The sequence below is a fragment of the Engraulis encrasicolus genome, chromosome 9, assembly GCF_034702125.1.
Source record: "Engraulis encrasicolus isolate BLACKSEA-1 chromosome 9, IST_EnEncr_1.0, whole genome shotgun sequence".
NCBI lineage: Eukaryota > Metazoa > Chordata > Actinopteri > Clupeiformes > Engraulidae > Engraulis > Engraulis encrasicolus.
Window position 1 is genome coordinate 22,145,825 of NC_085865.1, and position 18,863 is coordinate 22,164,687.

At 41.6% G+C, this 18,863-nt stretch overlaps 2 protein-coding genes across 3 annotated transcripts in view; one reads left to right on the forward strand and one right to left on the reverse strand.

Moving 5' to 3' along the window:
- LOC134456131 (phospholipid phosphatase-related protein type 4) overlaps positions 1–6,029 on the reverse strand; it is a 45,929-nt gene extending 39,900 nt beyond the window's left edge. Inside the window, exon 1 of the mRNA XM_063207562.1 lies at positions 5,952–6,029. Coding sequence (XP_063063632.1) covers positions 5,952–6,029 — 78 coding nt within the window. The remainder of the gene's footprint in view (positions 1–5,951) is intronic.
- A 2,055-nt stretch (positions 6,030–8,084) lies between these two features.
- plppr5b (phospholipid phosphatase related 5b) overlaps positions 8,085–18,863 on the forward strand; it is a 175,751-nt gene continuing 164,972 nt past the window's right edge. Inside the window, exon 1 of one of the 2 annotated variants that reach the window (XM_063206771.1) lies at positions 8,085–8,166. The gene's annotated coding sequence lies outside the window, so the exon portion shown is untranslated. Of the gene's footprint in view, positions 8,167–8,190; positions 8,393–18,863 lie in introns of those variants that run through there. The other variant, XM_063206770.1, reaches the window with a different exon arrangement.

Below are 18,863 nucleotides of genomic sequence, written 5' to 3' on the forward strand. Positions count from 1 at the left end.
CTGACAAGCTAACCCACCTCAACCAATTAGAACAAGGCACCATGACCTTTAGTCAGCATGATTGTCCATATTTATGAGTCTCTTGTAGCCAAAGCTGGGTGGGAGGGCGTGAGTCAAGTGCTCAGAGCAAGATGCATCTTACATAAACAATGCATTATATATATAAAAAGTCTGAGGTCAGTATCTATTGCCAACTCATTGCATGCATCCTAACCACTTACAGCAATTTGATGAGCTCCTGCGCTACACCTAACCAAGTTAACTGTTAACCACCTGTCACTAATTTCTGAGACAAGTGAAAGATCTCATTCAATGCTGCCTGACATTGAATGGCCTGGAATACTGTGTGAATGACCAGCATCAGTGTGAATGACCAGCATCAGCCATGGCTAAATGCAAAATTTGGTAATTCATCCACATGGTACCATTTTACTCCTTAACATCAACCCAGCTCAACAAAGCAGAGAGCAAGGCAACCTTGACCTTCAGCCAGCATGATCGCCTCTATTTACGAGTCTGCTGCAGCCTAAGCAGGGCACGAGTCAAGAAACATGTCTTAAACGATGCATTTTACATGCTACTACAACCTACTCTTTGTAAACATCTCAACCACTTTCATCAAATTCATGAGCTCTTGCCCAGCAAGAAGTTGCTGTTAACCCCCCATCTCTAATTTCTGAAAGGATTAAGAGATTTCATTCAATGCCGTCTGACATGGACTGGTTCCCCTGACATGAAATGGCCAATCCACTATGACCCACTGTTCCATGCAAAATTTGGTAATTCATCAACATCCATGCACTTCATTTTTTAAAACCAACCCACTTCAACAAAACCGAACAAGATAACCTTGACGTTTAGCCAACATGATTGCCTCTATTTACGAGTCTGCTGCAGCCTAAGCAGGGTGGGAGGGCATGAGTCAAGTGCTCATGGTAAGATGCATCTTTAACGATGCATGTTACATGTTCAAAAGCCTACTCATTGCAAGCATCTTGACCATTTCCAGCACGTCATGTCATAAGCCTGCCAAAGTCAAGAACTTGCCAATGTCATTAACTCACGGTCACTAGTTTTGAACATGATTCAAAATTCTATTCAATGCCATCTCACATTGAAGGGCCGACCCGCAAATCGGTGAGAATGTCCATCACCCACTGCTCCATGCAAAATTTGGTAATTGATCGACATTCATGCCTTTGATAACATATTTAAATTCAACCCACCTCATCCAATTAGAACAAGACAGCCTTTGACCTTTAATCTGCATGATATTTATGAGTCTCCTGTAGCCTAAGCAGGGTGGGAGGGCGTGAGTCAAGTGCTCAAGGCAAGATCGGTCCTAAACGATGCATCAACCACTTGCAGCAAATTCATGAGATCACTTCTTACACCTACAGCACCAGAGGTGTCAAAAGTAAATGTAAATTCATGGTTTAAATACAACACTGGCACATATTCCATAGCTGTTACACCATTTACCCTATTATACCCTGATGAGATAGACTGTGTTACTGAAAAACACTAAAAACCCAAGGACCCACCACAAATTTGATCCAACCAGTGCAGAGTCAGCTGATCGTAAGACAAATACACAGGTCTACTGGTTTAACCAGACAGGTTACCTGCAATGGAAGGAAACAGTTTCCTTTTTATACTTTTACTTTTGACACCTCTGTACAGCACCCAAGTCATGTCCAGCAGAATGAAACTTGACATCTGATCAAGGCTGATTTGCAGTGAGCTCCTGCGTGGTGTGTCTCCCCTCGACTCCCCTTTAGGATGGCTGTGGGTTGGCCTGTGGCGAGCTGCTCTGATGTAAGACGTTTATCCTGTACGGGCGGTCTGAGGTGAGGTGAGGCCGAGGGCAGTCGAGGATATTGATCTCCGGCCAGCAGAGCTACTCAGATTGATACACATTAACCCACTAACCTCACTAAACTCCACACGTGTACTGATAAGTCACTGTTTATAGGGTCTCTCTCCATTCCAGATGCCTTAAGCAGAGTAAGAAGAGGACAGTGGGACAGTGGGAGTGAGGGGGTGGGTGAATGAATGAATAAAGCAATAAATAAAAGAGGAAAATGAAAATATGGTGGTTGGATGAATAGAATGAATGAAAAGATGGATCCATGCTTGGCTGGAAGGATGGATGGGCAGATGACTGAGTAAATGAGTGATGACTGAGTGAATGAATGGATTGATGAATGAATGAATGAATGAATGAATGAATGAATGAATGAATGAATGAATGAATCATGGATGAATGAATGAATGAATGAATCATGGATGAATGCATGGGTGGATGGACTAATGGGATGAACGGATGGATGAATGAATGAATGACTTAAGGAACAAACAAACAAACAAACAAACAAACAAACAAACAGATGAAAGGCGGACTGAATGAATCGGGTCAGTTCATGAATCCCCTTTAGCAAGTCTGACACGTCTGAAAGCTCACTTATACTGCGCTCTCTTCTTTTCTCTCCACCCCCCGTGGTGCTGCTGCTGCTGCTGGTCTGACGGCTTGACTGCACTCATTCTTCATGTCCTCTTGGCCTACATATGCTCTACTTCCCCAGCAAGACCAGGGGAGGCAGGGTGGGTATGGAGGATAGCTGGGTGGGTGGGTGGAGGGAGGAAAGACCAGAGTAAGCACAGTTGAGGGGTGGGTGGCTGGCTGGAGGGAAGTTCAGAGGAAGCAGGGTGGGTTGGTGGTTGGATGGGTTGGGGGAAGGCAGAGCCCCCCGTTCAAAGAGCACCATCTCCGGTCCACTGTATATGGGTAAAGAAGGAATAATCACTTGGCGTTTAGAGCCCCCTATTGCAGTGGGTGTCTGGAAGTGATCCTTTCCAAGAGCTTTACAGCATCCAGGTGGATAGCATAATCTCCCTCTATATGGATATGCAGCCTATAAAGAACCTCCCTGGGCGTATCACAAACAACTGGGGATGGGGGCGGCACAGGACCACAGTATTAACACAATAAAACTTATGATCCGTCCATCTTTACGGTTCATGGAGGAATTTCAATGCTTCCCTGGTGTGTCCGCGCCACCCTTGAGGGCTATGTAGTGTATGAGGCAAACGGGCTCAAATGTATATTTTTTATCCTCCACAAACAATTCTTGTGAAGATGCTATGATGTTTTTCATGTTGTAGAAGTCATGCTCGTCCCCAGGCTGTCTCCCCTGTCTCTCCTCATGCGAGCAGAATATCAATTAGGGGGAGGAGGAGGAGAGGAGGAGTCTTGATAGTTTTGATAGGATCAAAGAACAAAAAAGATGCACTTTAACTTAATAGGTTTTTCCACTGTTATTATGATAGGCTAATTAAATGTACCACATAATTGTGCCACTTAAGGTTGCGTAATGTAAACGTGTGCATCCATTGGCTAATGGTGTCTGGAAAATCTGCAACATGACGCCAAAGCAAATCATTAGGCTTTCAATAAGTAACAGACAGCGATGGCATGTCAGTCATTGCTGCTTACATGTTGTCCATTGTGATGAAACTGAATATTCACGGTGGTGGCCCCCTACTGAGATCACAACTACTGTTTACAACCCTCTGGCATGCATGTCACCATATGCATGTACAGTGAGTCCAATATGTATTTGATCCCTTGCTGATTTTGCCCGTTTGCCCACTAATAAAGACATGAGCAGTCTATAAATTTCTGATAATATGTATTCAAACATGGAGAGACAGAATATCAAAAAGAAATTCCAGAAAATAACTTAGAATAATATATTTTAATTTATTTGTATTTAATTTAGGGTAATAAGTATTTGACCCCTCTAGCTAAAGAAGATAAAGTGCTTTGTGGCAAAGCCCTAGTTTTCTAGCACTGAGGTTAGATGCTTCTTTTAGTTAATGACAATGTTTGTGCATATAGTAGAAACAATTTTTGCCCATTTCTCTTTGCACATTATCTCTAAAACATTAATAGTTTGTGGCTGTAGCTTGGCAAATGGGAGGTTCAGTTCTCTCCATAGAATTACTATAGGGTTAATATTTGGAGACTGTCTAGGCCACTTCACGACTTTAATATGCTTCTTATTGAGCCACTCCTTCGTTGCTTTGACTGTATGTTGTGTATTATTGTCATGTTGGGAGATCCAACAATGGCCCACCCATCAGTGTAGTGGTGGAGGGAAGGACGTTTGCACTCAGGATTGCACATTACATGTCTCCCTCCATCCATTCATTGGTGTGAAGTTGTCCTGTGCCTTGGCCAGACAAACACCATCAAACCATAATGATACCACTTGCATGCATGATGATGAGGAGGGTGTTCTTGGGATCATAGACAGCAGTACTCTTTCTCAAAACACATTGAATTTTGTTAATGCCAAACAGCTTGATTTTGGTTTCATCTGACTACAGCACCTCCTTATCATATCCTAAACCAGTCTGATGTCCGTTGGCAAACCTCAGGTGGGACTGCACAGGTTCCTTCTGAAGTAGAGGTACCATGTGTGCACTACAGGATTTTAAACCTCTGTGGCATTAAGTGCTACCAGTAGTTTTCTCAGTGATTTTGGTCCCAGTAGCTTTGATATCATTGCCTAGTTCATCCCGTACAGCTCTAGGGTGATTTCTTTCTGTTCTCATGATTATCAAATCCCTACAAAAGGTCAAATCTTGTATAGAACCCCAGACAGCCTGATGGATAGTCATTTTGTATTCCTCACATTTTGGAAGAAATGCATCAACAGCTGGGTCATTAATACCCAGTCTCTTTCTTGTGGCTTTGCAGCCCATTTAATCTTTGTTCAGGTCTAAAATCGTGTCCCTGATATCATTTGACCACTATTTGGTCTTTCCCATGCTGGTGAGGTTGGAGTGTGACTGATTCACTCATACTATGGGCTGATTCTGCTGATTCAATGTGTCTTTTATGCATGTTAGTATGTACAGGTGTCATTAATTCAGATGACAAGTTGATCGGAAGTGCCCATCTGGTCTGTGGGCCCGGAACTGTAATCAGTTGGCAGGGGATCAAATACTTATTTTGCTCGATGAAATGGAAATAAGTTAATATATATTCTCTTCAGTTAATTTCTGGATTTTCTTTTTGATATTCTGTCTCTCTATATTAGAATACATATTATCATAACATTTATTGACTGATCATGTCTTTGTTAGTAGGCAAACCAACAAAATCAGCAAGGGATCAAATACATATTGGACTCACTGTATGTCAGTCCTAGCATGCACGTTGAAACAAGGATGGACCAGACAGACCAGATATCATATTTACAACGGCGATGACCAAAAATGAGCTCAGCTCAGCATACCAGCCTACCTAATCATGACCGACCAGCTCAATACAACGGAATTTTCATGTGACGTCAAGAGCATGCATAGCCTCTTTTAAGCACTGTGGAAACATACCGTAGCCTATATTATGAACGGAAGATAAGAACCAATCGGCATTTGAAAGGACGTGGTCTATTAGATGTGGAATAAATGGGGACAATGAATGCATGGCCATTTAATGCTGGAGAGCGTTTGTTGGCAAGCAATTTTATAAATACATTTTTCCAATATGCTACTAAATAATAGCTAATAAGTTAACGGCTTCTGCAAAATAGGCTTCGTCGTGGGCGACACGCAAATGGTTTTGTCGCCTTCAATGCAGATTTTCACTGAATTGCAGGTTCATTTCCATAGATAAAACGATAGGTGTGCACTCAAATAACAACTGATAGTCGATGAAAAGACAGAAATGTACCGTTGGGCGACGTGAACTTGACGTTAACCCACTGTCACTTAACCTAATTTCTGACACCATTCGAAGATCTCAGTCAATGCCGTCTGACATAAAACAGCCAACCCGCCATCTGTGTCCATGTCAGACATCATTGTAGAAACAGAACTACTCTCTCTACAAAAAAATGCAAATCGACGTGCATGCATTTTATTCTTTCAAATCAACCCACCTCAACAAAATAGAAGCATGGCAGCAAGGTAACGCTGTCTTTCGTCATCTTTCCTTTTGGTCTCTCTTTCGCCGACATGGTGGCACTTTTTTAGACCCTTTCACGAGAAAACACCGGTAACCTGTTGTTGTGTGTAAATGTCCGCAGCCACCTTCGTCACACAATCTCAGGCGACGGCAACGAATGCTTCCCGCTTCATTCTATATAGTCTGTCGACCAAAGGATGGACGGTGCGGTTTTTCTACAGCATGTAGAATTTGTGTTCACCAAGCCTCTCCGAAAAAAACGTATGTGCACGACGCGACAGATCTGGGATTCAGGAGATTCACTCGGTTTACATCCCGCGATAAAGTGTTCAGATGCTTGGAGCAGACCACAAGGTAAAAAAGGGCCCGAAGAAATGACCACAGATTTGTCCTCCTACCTGCCCCCCTTCTCTCACTCACTCTCGCTTTTACTCTCACCAAACGTGAACGCTCAGCTATGAAGCGCAAGCGCACAACGCCAGCCATGCTCTTCACATAAACACATGACGGCTTGAGCGTGCCGCCTCCTTACAACATTAAAAAGTCATACCCATCAATAAAGATAAAAGCAACTCTACCGTCACTTCATTATAAATCCCTGGTGCACGGTACTGCCCATTCTTGTCAATGTGCGTGTATTAAGAGAGGCCGATAACATCACCACACTTTGCAAAAGTAGGACCTACATATCAGCGGCACGCATCCAGACAGGCGTTTCAATCCAATCAGCAATTGATCTCTGACATTCAAGACACTGTTCTGCATAATGCATCTGCATCCTCATTTACATGCGCTGTCCTACTTACAGCTCAGATCTTCTTGTCTTGGTCAGAATTGTACCCACGAAAGGTACTGTGCTGTACTGTATCAGGTTAACACAATCCACGATGTACAGGAATGCCTGTGTCTCCGGTAGTTCAGAGTGATGCACATATGACTGGGTTTGAGGACAGTCTTCCACACACGCTCTGCTCTAACTAGTTTAATAGGCAGACCTTCTATTTTTAGTGGTAGACTGAAGGAGGAAGCAATTACTTTGATTCCCATTAGTGCCAGTAAGTGGGTAGCCAAAGTATGCCTGGCACAACGGGAATAAAAGGGCCAATGAGAGAAACCTACATCTTTCCCACCAAGGTTCCCCAATTAATCCGAAGTTTTGAAGGCATAGAGACACACTTATGACTGATATGTGTCGTACGATTTTTCGTTCTGATCAGAAATCATGGTTGGACCCCTGGATTTCTGTTTCACAGCAGTGGACGCAATGAATGCAAACGTGGTAGATTTTGAACCTCAAACAAATTAGCTGCAGATGAAATAATACCTTTCCTTTCACAGAGGCTGCTTAACAAGACAGTGGTAGGCCCTATAAATGGAGGATGAGGTTGCTGTAATTACATTTATAAAAGAATGCATTTAAGTGATCCAATACGCAGGTGAGGAATTTGACTGCTAGCCTGCGGTGTTACTGATACACGTGCCTCTGAAGTTACAGACTTCAGTACCAAGGCCAGCTCCTTCTCGCCGTAATGGATCTGTCCAAGGTGCTGAAACACAGTTAACGTTGCAGCGCCATCTAACACTAGTTGACTCTAACGGCCTAAATATAGACTTACGGCCAAATGGATGGATAGCACTTCTGTTCAGAATGCCACTGACAGTCCCTTACTATCAGTGCCTGAAGAGGTTGTATGACTGCGTCATGAACGACATGAAATTGCAATCCTTCAAAATGAGCGACTGTGTGGGAAATGACAACGAACGACAAGGAAGCTCACTCTTTCTAACAACCCCCACCTGTTGCATTGGCAAGAAATACCCAATTGCTCTTCTCTACCCCATCCTTCTTTGTTACTTTCGGCCTCATGCAGTTTGCATTGGAGAAGAGTCGGATAAATGCCAGCACTCCTCTCTCGTCACAGAGCCAAATGTCAAATTCTGCAGTCAGTAAGGGGAAACCTTATGCGGTGTGCGTGGCTCGAGAACAGTATACCTGTTATTCATCTAGCTGTGCTGTGAAAGAGCTGGCCGAGGGTGGGGGGTATGAGCAGTCGAGTCGGTGCTGCAAGAGCTACCCAACTACTTCCAGGAAAGTGCCGTTGCCATCGCAGCGAGGAGGAAGACTCGAGTGGCGCCTGCGCGGTGCCGAGGAAGCCGCATGCAGCAAAGTATTACTAACAGTAGCAGAGGTACCCCAAAAAGTCTTCGTGAATTATCTGTATGTGTATAGAGGATGTGTTTTATTTCGGCACGGCGATAGTGGAAACCCAAAGGCACTAAAAACAATCACCATGGAGTGAGAACGAGCGGGGAGACACAACCACATAGCTAGGCGTTATTAAGTGCAAAGCTCCTAGCCCTGTAGGTAACGTCCAGATGTCGTTGAGTCGCTAAAAAGTCTTTGAGCTACCAAAGGTAGGACCTCTTCTTCATGTTCAGTCCTAAACCTTTTTGCAGAGTTGCTACACTCCATTATCTTTTACAGTAGCCTAATGACGTGAGTGGAGGAAAATGGCCAGTTTGTAATCTTTGCGTCAAAGAGCAGGAAGCAGCACTGCACCATCGACAATAAGGTATAGGATATTGTCACTAGCGCAGAAAAACAAGCCAAGAGTTGTTATTCTCCTAACACGGCGTTTGCAGTCCTATTTCTATGCTGTGGCAATAGGGTCTGGAGGGGCTGTACGTTGTGGGGTCTCTGTTGCACATATCGAGTTATTCGTTGTTGACTCCCACTGGATGACATTTATAATCGTGACGTGCCTCATAAAAGTTATGACCACCACACCAGTCCAGTTGTTATCAAAGGGGAATAGCTTTAGCTTTCATTGCTAATATCGTAGGCTAGATTACGTCGTAGATATACCAATAGAATAGTGTAAACCCACCTCCATGGTATGGGAAAAAGCACAAATGTAGACAAGTCCAGGTGACATGTAAAAGTTTTTTTGGGCATAACACCAAGACCCCACCATACAAACTCAGCTACAGGTTATTAATGTATTATAGGCTACAGATAACAGTTAGGACATGTGAGGTCAGAGCAACACTACAGCCTGAATTGCTTTAGTGATCTTTAGGGATAATGCATCAGCAGGTGAGCTTAAATTCTATTGTGAGGGAACTAAAACACACTTGTAAGAGAAGCCTAGAGGGAACTGAGGCAAGAAGTATTTGGAGCCTTGTCATAGAATGAAGGATTTGATGTGGCTAGTGTTCTCATGTGACTCGTGAAGGTAAGAGTGGCCTTGGGTTGATGAGATTCCTCTCGAACCATGTGCATCGCTTGCCTGGTTCAAAGAACTATCACAAGTTTCAGATGGGACGTAGAACTAAAGGCAGTATGGAAGTAGGAGAGAAGTAATCTATTGAGTTTTACTGGTTCAATATGGCAAGTAGAGGACACATGGCAGGAGCTCAGTGTTAGCTTTGTGATATACAACTTGTCAGACAATTTCACCACCAAAAAGCAAGACTAAGTAAGCTTATGTAGACAGCCTGAGGCAGCAGTTTTTCGGATGAAGTTGTTCTGAAGTAGATCCATATTTGCTCCACAAAGAAATGGTCTTCATTAATTTTGTGAACCTCTGATTTCACGAGGAGTCTTTTTTTAAAGCCGGCTTGCAGACCAGTGAAGTTTTGAAATGCGTTAGCTGTGTATCCCCTACTGGCCGACTGCTGGACCAATTGTCCAACACTTAACTATTGTCTGTCATGTTATTGACTCACCTGTCATTAAACACAGACGTGTGTACACTATTATCCGGACCTAGTGGGTATAGAGTAGTCTTGCTTCTTCAATTGATTTCTCAAGAAGCAACGGAAATCGAAGGAACTGAGCTTTGTGTGGTGGATTTTGTATCCACTGTGGAATTCCAAGAGCTTGCATGGGAACAATGGCAAAAAACACAAGATACTGTACAGTAAGTGTTACATCTTTACTAGGTTGAACATTCTCCTTGGGCTGTGGAAAATAACACGATAGTGGCAGAAATTGACACCTGGGGAATAAAGAAGAAAAAAAACATTTCCCTGTGCACCCCACGGCAGAGGAAGATGTCTTCATTTTCATTTGTGGAGTATTCCAGGAGGCTGTGTTATTCATACAGGGAATACATACGGATACACTGCTCCTCTACAGCAGCCGAGTGTGTTGCTATTGTATCCCATGTTTCATAAGCTCGTACTGTTCAAATGTGAAGCAAACACACATTTATATTACTGCACACAATGAAACGAGGAGGGAAAGCGAGTTACAGAAATGCTCACTCACTCACATTGAAAGACGTTCACCTATTCCCTACCCCCCCTCACCCACAGGTACATAGCCTACAGTACATGCATGCATGCACATGTACATGCAAGTACATGTTAATATATATAAAAAAGACGCAGGCACACAGATTTCCTTTCACTTCATCTCGCCGAAGCTGGTTCAGAGAAGCTAGTCATTTGCATAGGAAGCAGAGATCACTCAGATAAAATGTACACCCACCCCTAGGTCTATCTGTAGTGATTTCCCACAGTCATTCGACACGGGCACTCTCCATGCAAAGATTATGTTTTCCTTAAAAAAAAACACACGCACAATCCACAAACCACACTGTAGTGGCATGTTTACAGATGAGTCAGATAATCTGTGTGAGAGCGTGTGTGTGTGTGTGCGTGCGTGTGCACATGTGTGTTTGGGTGTGTGAGAGTCTGTGTGCGCCAGCTGATCATTTGATGTACAATACAACTTGCCATTCTGCCTTGAGCAGTGAGCTTCAAAAGAGCTGGCCCAAGTCCGTGTGTGTGTGTGTGTGTGTGTGTGTGTGTGTGTGTGTGTGTGTGTGTGTGTGTGTGTGTGTGTGTGTGTGTGTGTGTGTGTGTAGGCCAAGTGGAAGAGCCACAGGCCTTGTATTCCCTGGAAGACCAGGCAACTTCCAGCACATTTGTGGCACATGGGTTGCAGTGATGCACGCTTTGTTCTCTATGGAAATTGATTAAATCGGCTGCCAGCACAGTTACACAGCAAGATGGAGGTGGGGAGAGAGAGAGAGAGAGAGAGAGAGAGAGAGAGAGAGAGAGAGAGAGAGAGAGAGAGAGAGAGAGAGAGAGAGAGAGAGAGAGAGAGAGAGAGAGAGAGAGAGCATGAAGCATGAATAGAGAACTGGAATTAACCAAGGGCTAAACACACTGTTGGAGAGATGCTAATAGCAGTGGCACAGAGGTCCTTTTAGATGCTACATCTCCTTACACACAAGCTAGTGCTGCCATATTTCCAGAAAATAGGGGATGATGCTTCTCATTAGATGCACCCCCTCTCCCCAAGACACACACACACACACACACACACACACACAGACACACACACACACACACAGACACACAGACACACAGACACACACACACACACACACACACACACACACACACACACACACACACACACACACACACACACACCTGTGAAACCATGATAATGAAAAATCTCTGGCCAGATTATGGACAATTCAGCCTGGGAGGAATAAGTATATGTTGAGAGCTGCAAGGGGACGTTTCAATTCTAAAGAGGGGGGCGTGGTGGCTGTCTGGGTACGTGATCTGCCGCCGCCACCCCCGGCTGACAGTACATGTCCTGCAACTGAAGGAGGAGTCTGAACCAGGCTTTACTTGGACTATCTGGTTACCTCCACCAAGGAGGTTATGTTTCGGTCGCGGGATAACTCAAAAAGTTATGCACAGATTTTGTGGAGTTTGTTGGAGATCCGGATTGTGAAAAAAGGTTCTGCACCATTGCAGGATAGGGCGAATTTTGACATTTCATTTCAGTTTCTATCTCCATAAAAATAAAGCAGAAAAACTTAGGCTGTAACATACTGTAGTCAAATGTTCCATCAAACAGCTTCCTTGGCAGAGATCTCTTCTCTCTGTAAGTGCATTTCTAGTTATAAATGATTAGTTAGGGAAAGATATGGATATTTTGGGAAATCTGTGAACTAATTTCTTACCAATAGATTTTTTTACCATGTGTTCTTACAGGTGTCTGGACACACCTCACAATTTATCCACGGCCAAATCCAATGGGAATTTCCGTGACACCCTGTCAAAGTTGGGGTGCACAGAAGGCCTATGTAAAAATTGGAACACTGCAGATAGGGGGGAAAGGATGCATAATGGGTCATAACTTCTGAAGTAAACTACATACAGAGACAAATGAACACATTTTTCCATACGTTACTGACCCAGTGAATTCAATTGAGGGATATTTTTGGACCACATTTGAACCCCGTTTATGGTCAAAAACGGCAAAAAATGGCCTTAAATGTGTAGAAATGTTCATTTTTTTAATCATATTTCCAAGTGGTGTCCGTTATAACCACTTGCTCTTCATTTCTCATTTACAGTATGACAATATACTGTATATGGTCTGGGTTTGATTATTCTATTGGTATTAAGCTGAAATAATAACCCAAAGTTTACCATTTTTAACCCTTTAATGCCCTAGACTGGAACCCAGAAAAAAGGTTGCAGAAGGGGGCATATCTTCTGAAGTAAATTACATACAGAGACAAATTAACAAGTTTGTCCATACAATAGTGCCCCAGTGAATACAATTGAGTGGTTGTTTTGGACATTTGACCACATTTAAACTGCGCTTTTGGTAAAAAAAAAAAAAAAAACCCTGCAAAAATGGCTTTAAAAGTGTAGAAATTCAGTCATATTTTTAATTTTTTTTGCGTCCGTTTTCACCTCTTGCTCTTTATTTCTCATTTACAGTATGACAATATACAGTATAAGGTATGGATTTGATTAATAATTGGTATTAAGCTGAAATAATACCCCAAAGTTTACATTTTTAACCCTTTAATGCCATAGACTGGAACCTGGAAAATGGTAAAACTGTCAGAATGAGGAATAACTTTGGAGGTAAAAGGCATGCAGACACAAATAAGTACATTTTTCCACACAATATTGACCCAAGAAATGAAATGGAGTGGTTGGTTTTGACATTTGACCACATTTAAACTGAATTCCTGGACAAAACAGACTAAAATATGTTGAAAATCAACCGTCTTTTCATTCGTTCAAACTAAGAATTTAATCAGTGTAAGTCCACTCTATAAGCCTACTGTATTTTGGCTTTTCAGGTTTGATGCAAAAGATTCACTAAAGTGAGATTCTGTTTCAGATTAATACCCAATACAATAACCAAATTGACTCGGTACATGATAAATTAAGAGGTGGTAAAAAAAGCACACAATAACATTGGAAACAATGAGAGGCTGGTGACTTTTTTTTGACACATTTTAGGTCATTTATTGCTTATTTTGTCCAGAAATGCTGTGCAAGTGTTGCCAAAAGTAAAAAAAACAACCACTTCATGTCGTTTCTTGGGTCAGCATTGTATGGGAAATCTGTGTTTATCTGTGCCAAGGGTCCAAAAATGGGGTTAGTGCCAGGCAAATTCTCACTGCGTAGGCCTATATATTTTCAAAACCTGTGTGTCTCTGGTGTATAGTTGTCTGATAGCAAGTTAGACATCATAGCTGTTGGATTTAATGTTTGTACATCCTCTCAAGAACCTGTCCCTGAGGGTGATTTTCTGAAAAGTGACTTTTTGTCTACCCACTAACAACAGGCCACAGAACCTTCCAAGCATCACTTTATCATTACATAGTCCTTGACGTTGACAGAAATAGAGGAATTCATTACATGTAAATTGTATAGCCTATAAACCATGGCCGACAATTGGTGTTACAATTGAGAGCCTATTTTCTAATAATAAAAAAATCTTAACTACTGTAGAATCATGCTGTCAATCCATAGTGTTGTGAATGTTAACCTTTCACCACGGAGTTGAATTATATGAAAAATGCCATACTATGGGTATACATTAGAAATAGTTTTACTTTTCTGTAAGTAAGCACAACCTAATAAATGCACCAGATTTAATATTTTTGAATTAAATGAAATTAACTTCTCTACTATTGCACTGCAATGAAAAAGGTACATAAGAAATGCATTTGTAGCATGATGAGACATGTGCCTTTAATTCCTAACAGCAATCTGCTGTGACAGGGCTCATCATGTGACCGGTAGGCACCAATACTCATGAACGGCGTGATGTTTTCCATGTGCGTTATGCCCTTTTGTGGGGGAAAACAGCCAATGCAAATCAATTGGTGATGTTGGGGTTTAATAAACGAAAGATAAGGACCTGTAGACTAGAGTTGTTCACGTGCAACATGCCGAAACGTCTTGTCTTGCCAGTTGTTCAAATAATATAGCCAAACAGCCGGGGAGAAGCATGGACTGTGTTCATTTAGGCTAGCCGATGTAGCATGTAAGTTGATGAGGCATTCAGTTTGATTTCCCCCACAAAGGGGCGTAACGGGCATTTACGAGCAAAGTACCTGGATGGCCGTTCATGCCTAGGCAGTATTTGGTGTTTTCAGGTACTCTTGGAGGGGGCAGCTTTTAGTGTTTTTGGCATCGTGGCCAGTTTCCTTTCTCCTTGCACGGGGGTCCATGCCCAGACGGATCTGCACTATATGGAAAAGTGGCAGTCCTGTGTAGTCTCTTCAGCTCATGAAGCTGCTTGGAGTGTGGCTGCTAGCCGGTTTCTAGCCAGACTGCTGGCTTTGCTACTTGTGCAGCCACCATGTCGTCAGTAATCTGCCCTGATTGGCAGTCATCTAGTTGACGTGAATTGAGTGTCCAGACCACATGTTTGTGACAAAGTTCACTCACTGCTTCATGAAGCAGCTTTTTATGTCTTGGGAAGTCATATTAGATATTTCTGTCCCCCTTTTTTGCCAAGCATTCAACCCCACCTTTTTAAGACCATGCAGATCTCATTGTGATCATGCAAATATCTGCGGAATTGCAAACACGACTATTAACTGCTGGGGGTGGGGTTGTGGCTTGACCTGGTAAACTGGATCACAGACTCCCATCTCAGTTTGTCAGACTGGGGGACCTAACATCAGAGTGTGTGGTCAGTAGCACTGGTGCTCAGGACCGCTGACTGCTTTGGCTGTGCCCAGGACAAAGCCATCAGAAAGGGCCCCCAGCTCAATACATTCAATGTAATGGAGACCGCATTCTGGGCCCCATCTCTCCCTGGGCCCAGGACAGTTGACCCCTCCTGTCAGCTTCCCTGCTGGTGCACCACAGGAAACCACATTCCCCAGTAGCATTTACCCTATTCTGTACTACACCGAATTCATCTACAGCTCAGAGCACTTTGTTGGTGGGTGCCAGGCTAACCAGATATAGCTGAGCACCACTAAATCCAAGGGAGATGGGCTTGTTTGAGTATTTCAGAAACACATACATTAGAGCATCTCTGAATGCACAGCATGTCGAACCTTGTGCTGATGGGCTACATTTGCAGAAAACCACACCAGATGCCTCTACAGTCAGCTAAGAACAGGAAAATGAGGCTATAACTCACACAGGCTCACTAACATTGGTCAATATCAGATTGGACTAATACTGTAGCTGCTGCTTTTTAACACATATTGGTGACAATCCTTGGAGCAATGTGGGTTTAGGTGCCTTGCTCAAGGACACTTCAGTCATGAAGGTGTAGGGAGAGGTAAGGATGGGATTTGAACCTGCAACTCAGTGAACTTCAATCCAACTCCCTAACCATTACACCACGGATGTGAAAAAGGTTTTTTTTGGGTGACCATGAAATCCAAAGTTAACCATGGTTTATTGAGCATGGTTTGTGGCTATGGTTAAAACATGGACACAAACCATGCTGAAAAAAAAAATGTGAAAAACATAAATAACCATGATCCAGTTTTCATGGTTACCCAAAAAAACATGCATAAGCCATTGTAATACTATGGTTGTTTCAGAGTACTTAGATAAACCATGGTTACTTTATTATAGTAAAACCATGGTCGATTTTCACAAGGGCTTTAGCACCATTTGAACTATGCTGGAATTCCACAGCCTACCTGAGTATCGTTGAAGGCAGTTAAAGCAGTTCTGTAAGCAAAAGGGGGTCCAATAGAGCACTAGCAAGGTGTACCCAATTAAGTGGTTGTAGAGTGTTTACCTAGATACAACTTTTTTTTAGTTTTTTTTTTTTTTTTAATCTCCAACAAAAGCTATAATTAGCAGTGATGCACTTATGTATGATTTGATAAGGCATGAATTGCCATATTACATCATTTTATTTTGAAACATAAATAAAAATGACAAACTGGATGGTGTAACTATCAGGTTAACCCTATACTGCATGGTGTTGCCATATGGCAACATACCATTCTTTTGGCATTTCCTGGTATTTAAATATAAATAATAGACACTGATTGGTTTTCATATTGAAACTGTGACCTTGTTTAATCCAATCACATGACACCACACACTGCCCCAAGCTTGCTCTTTCCCTCACTGTACATGAGCATGTGTCCTTGACAGATTGCTCTTGCATTGGCCAAGATCTTTCACACTTTTTGCAATATTTACAAAATTGTAAAAAATATTGGGATGATCTATAGTTAGTCATGATCTGTTTTCACCATTTGTTTTGTTTTCAACTAAAATCATTTCCGTTTTATGTTGAAAAATAGGTATGTTGCCATACGGCAACATTGTGCGGTAATGGAACAAGATGGTCAATAGGGAAAGTGTATTGATACAAATACCCAATTGTAATTGATTGATTAATTGATTTATTAATTGATTGAATGATTGATAACTGATAGTATTTATAATTAGTGTAAATGACTGTCTATAAGAACATTAAAAATGTTATAATAGGTGTACAGAACTGTTTTATGAGCTTTCACTCTGAGTACATGCAGAAAAGCGAACAAGGCCTATGCAGCCTCCCCAGACTGCCAGAGGTATACCACAAAAATCCCCAAACCCCAGATTAGAGCATAAAGCTACTGTCATCTTGACCATTTGAAGCCTCCAAAATGTATTGACTTCATGTGTCTGTTATAATTAGGCTAATTAGCACACAACGTTTGTGCAAATCTGTCAACCCGATCAAAAATTATTGTACAAAGTCAACCATTTTAAAAGTCAGCCATTTTAAAAGCATAATCTCCACATTTCAAACAGCTCATAGACCAATTATATTATAAACACACAAGATTTACTGCAAATCCAAGCACCCATTGAAAAGTTGTGACGTAAACAAAAGGCAGGCCGTCCCAAAAGATTGCCAACTTCAAAGTCAGCCATCTTGAAAAAACAGCTATCTTGAAAGCACTGGCCTCACAATTTTACATGGCTTATTTACTTATTATAGAGTGTTATCACACAAGGTTTAGTGTAAATCCAAGCATCCATTCAAAAGTTATGACAAATAAACTGTCGTTTATGTTGAAAGATGCCTGACTCGCAAGTCGGCCATCTTGAATGTCGGCCATCTTGAAAGTGTTGGCTTCCAAAATTAAATCAGTTCATGTACATATTATAGACAGTTACCATACACATTTTTGTGCAAATCTATGCACAGATATTGTGTTAACACCAAATATATTCATTGGTGGTTGGTCAACGTAGTACCACTGAAATACTGTTTTTCGGGGATAGAATAAACAGTATTCACTTAGTCTCTCAGTGGCAAAAATGTGTTAAATAACTCCCTTGAACTTGTGGGTAAACTTTCAATGTTTTTCTGGGATAAAAACAAGTATATTTCTATAAATAATTCATAATGTTGAATGACCCTTGTTTGGTCTTGGAGGGAAAATGTACACTGGATCCTTTCCGTAACTGCACAATGTTGCCATATGGCAACAAACCTAAAAGTACCCCCCCAAAAAACTTTTTTTTGAAAAAAATTACAAATATGTCTTAAGAATTCCATTTTCTGTGACAAAAACCACAGTAAGATTTTTTTCCATGATGGGATAATAATGTGTGCAGTATAGGGTGTGTATCTTAATTAATATGTATATTCAAACCACTGTAGAAAGCTGGAATAACAGTCAGAAGTGGTCTAAGCGAAACTTAGGCGTTTTTCTTTTTTTTCCTTCTTCAAATGGCATATTTACCAAAGAGGGTGATCCAACTAGCTATCGTACTGATATACAGATATATACTTCAGAGATACATAACTCTCAGAAAAAAAACATAGAGGAAATTTACCGCCACCCCCCCACCCCAACTGCTACCAGTGACCAGCACCCGCCCACCCAATTGCTCCTCCACCACACTGACATCTATGACAGTTTGTTCATTTTAAATTTGATCAAAAGTAAAAAAGAAAAAAAAAAACACTCCGTTTCATTTCTTGGGTCAGTATTGTATGGGAAAATATGCTCATTTGTGTTTGTATGTGGTTTACCTCCAAACTTATCCCACATTCTGACAAATTTTTATGATTTTCCGGGCTCCAGTCTAGGGCATTAAAGGGTTAAAAATGTAAACTTTGGGGTATAATTTCAGCTTAATACCATTAAAATAATCCAATCCATACCTTATTCTGTGTATTGTCATCCTTTAAATGAGAAATAAAGAGCTAGAGGTGAAAACGGATGCAATAAAGCGTGAAAATATGACTGAATTTCTACACTTTTAAAGCCATTTATTTGCCCTTTTTTGACCAAAAGCACAGTTCAAATGTGGTCAAATGTCCAAAACCACTCAATTGTATTCACTGGGTCAGTGTTGTATGGAAAAACTTGTTAATTTCTCTCTGTATGTAATATACTTCAGAAGTTATGGCCCCTTCTGCAACCTTTTTTCTGGGTTCCAGTCTAGGGCATTAAAGGGTTAAAAATGGTAAACTTTGGGTTATTATTTCAGCTTAATACCAAGAGAATAATCAAACCCAGACTATATACAGTATATTGTCATACTGTAAATGAGAAATGAAGAGCAAGTGGTTATAACGGACACAACTTGGAAATATGATTTAAAAAAT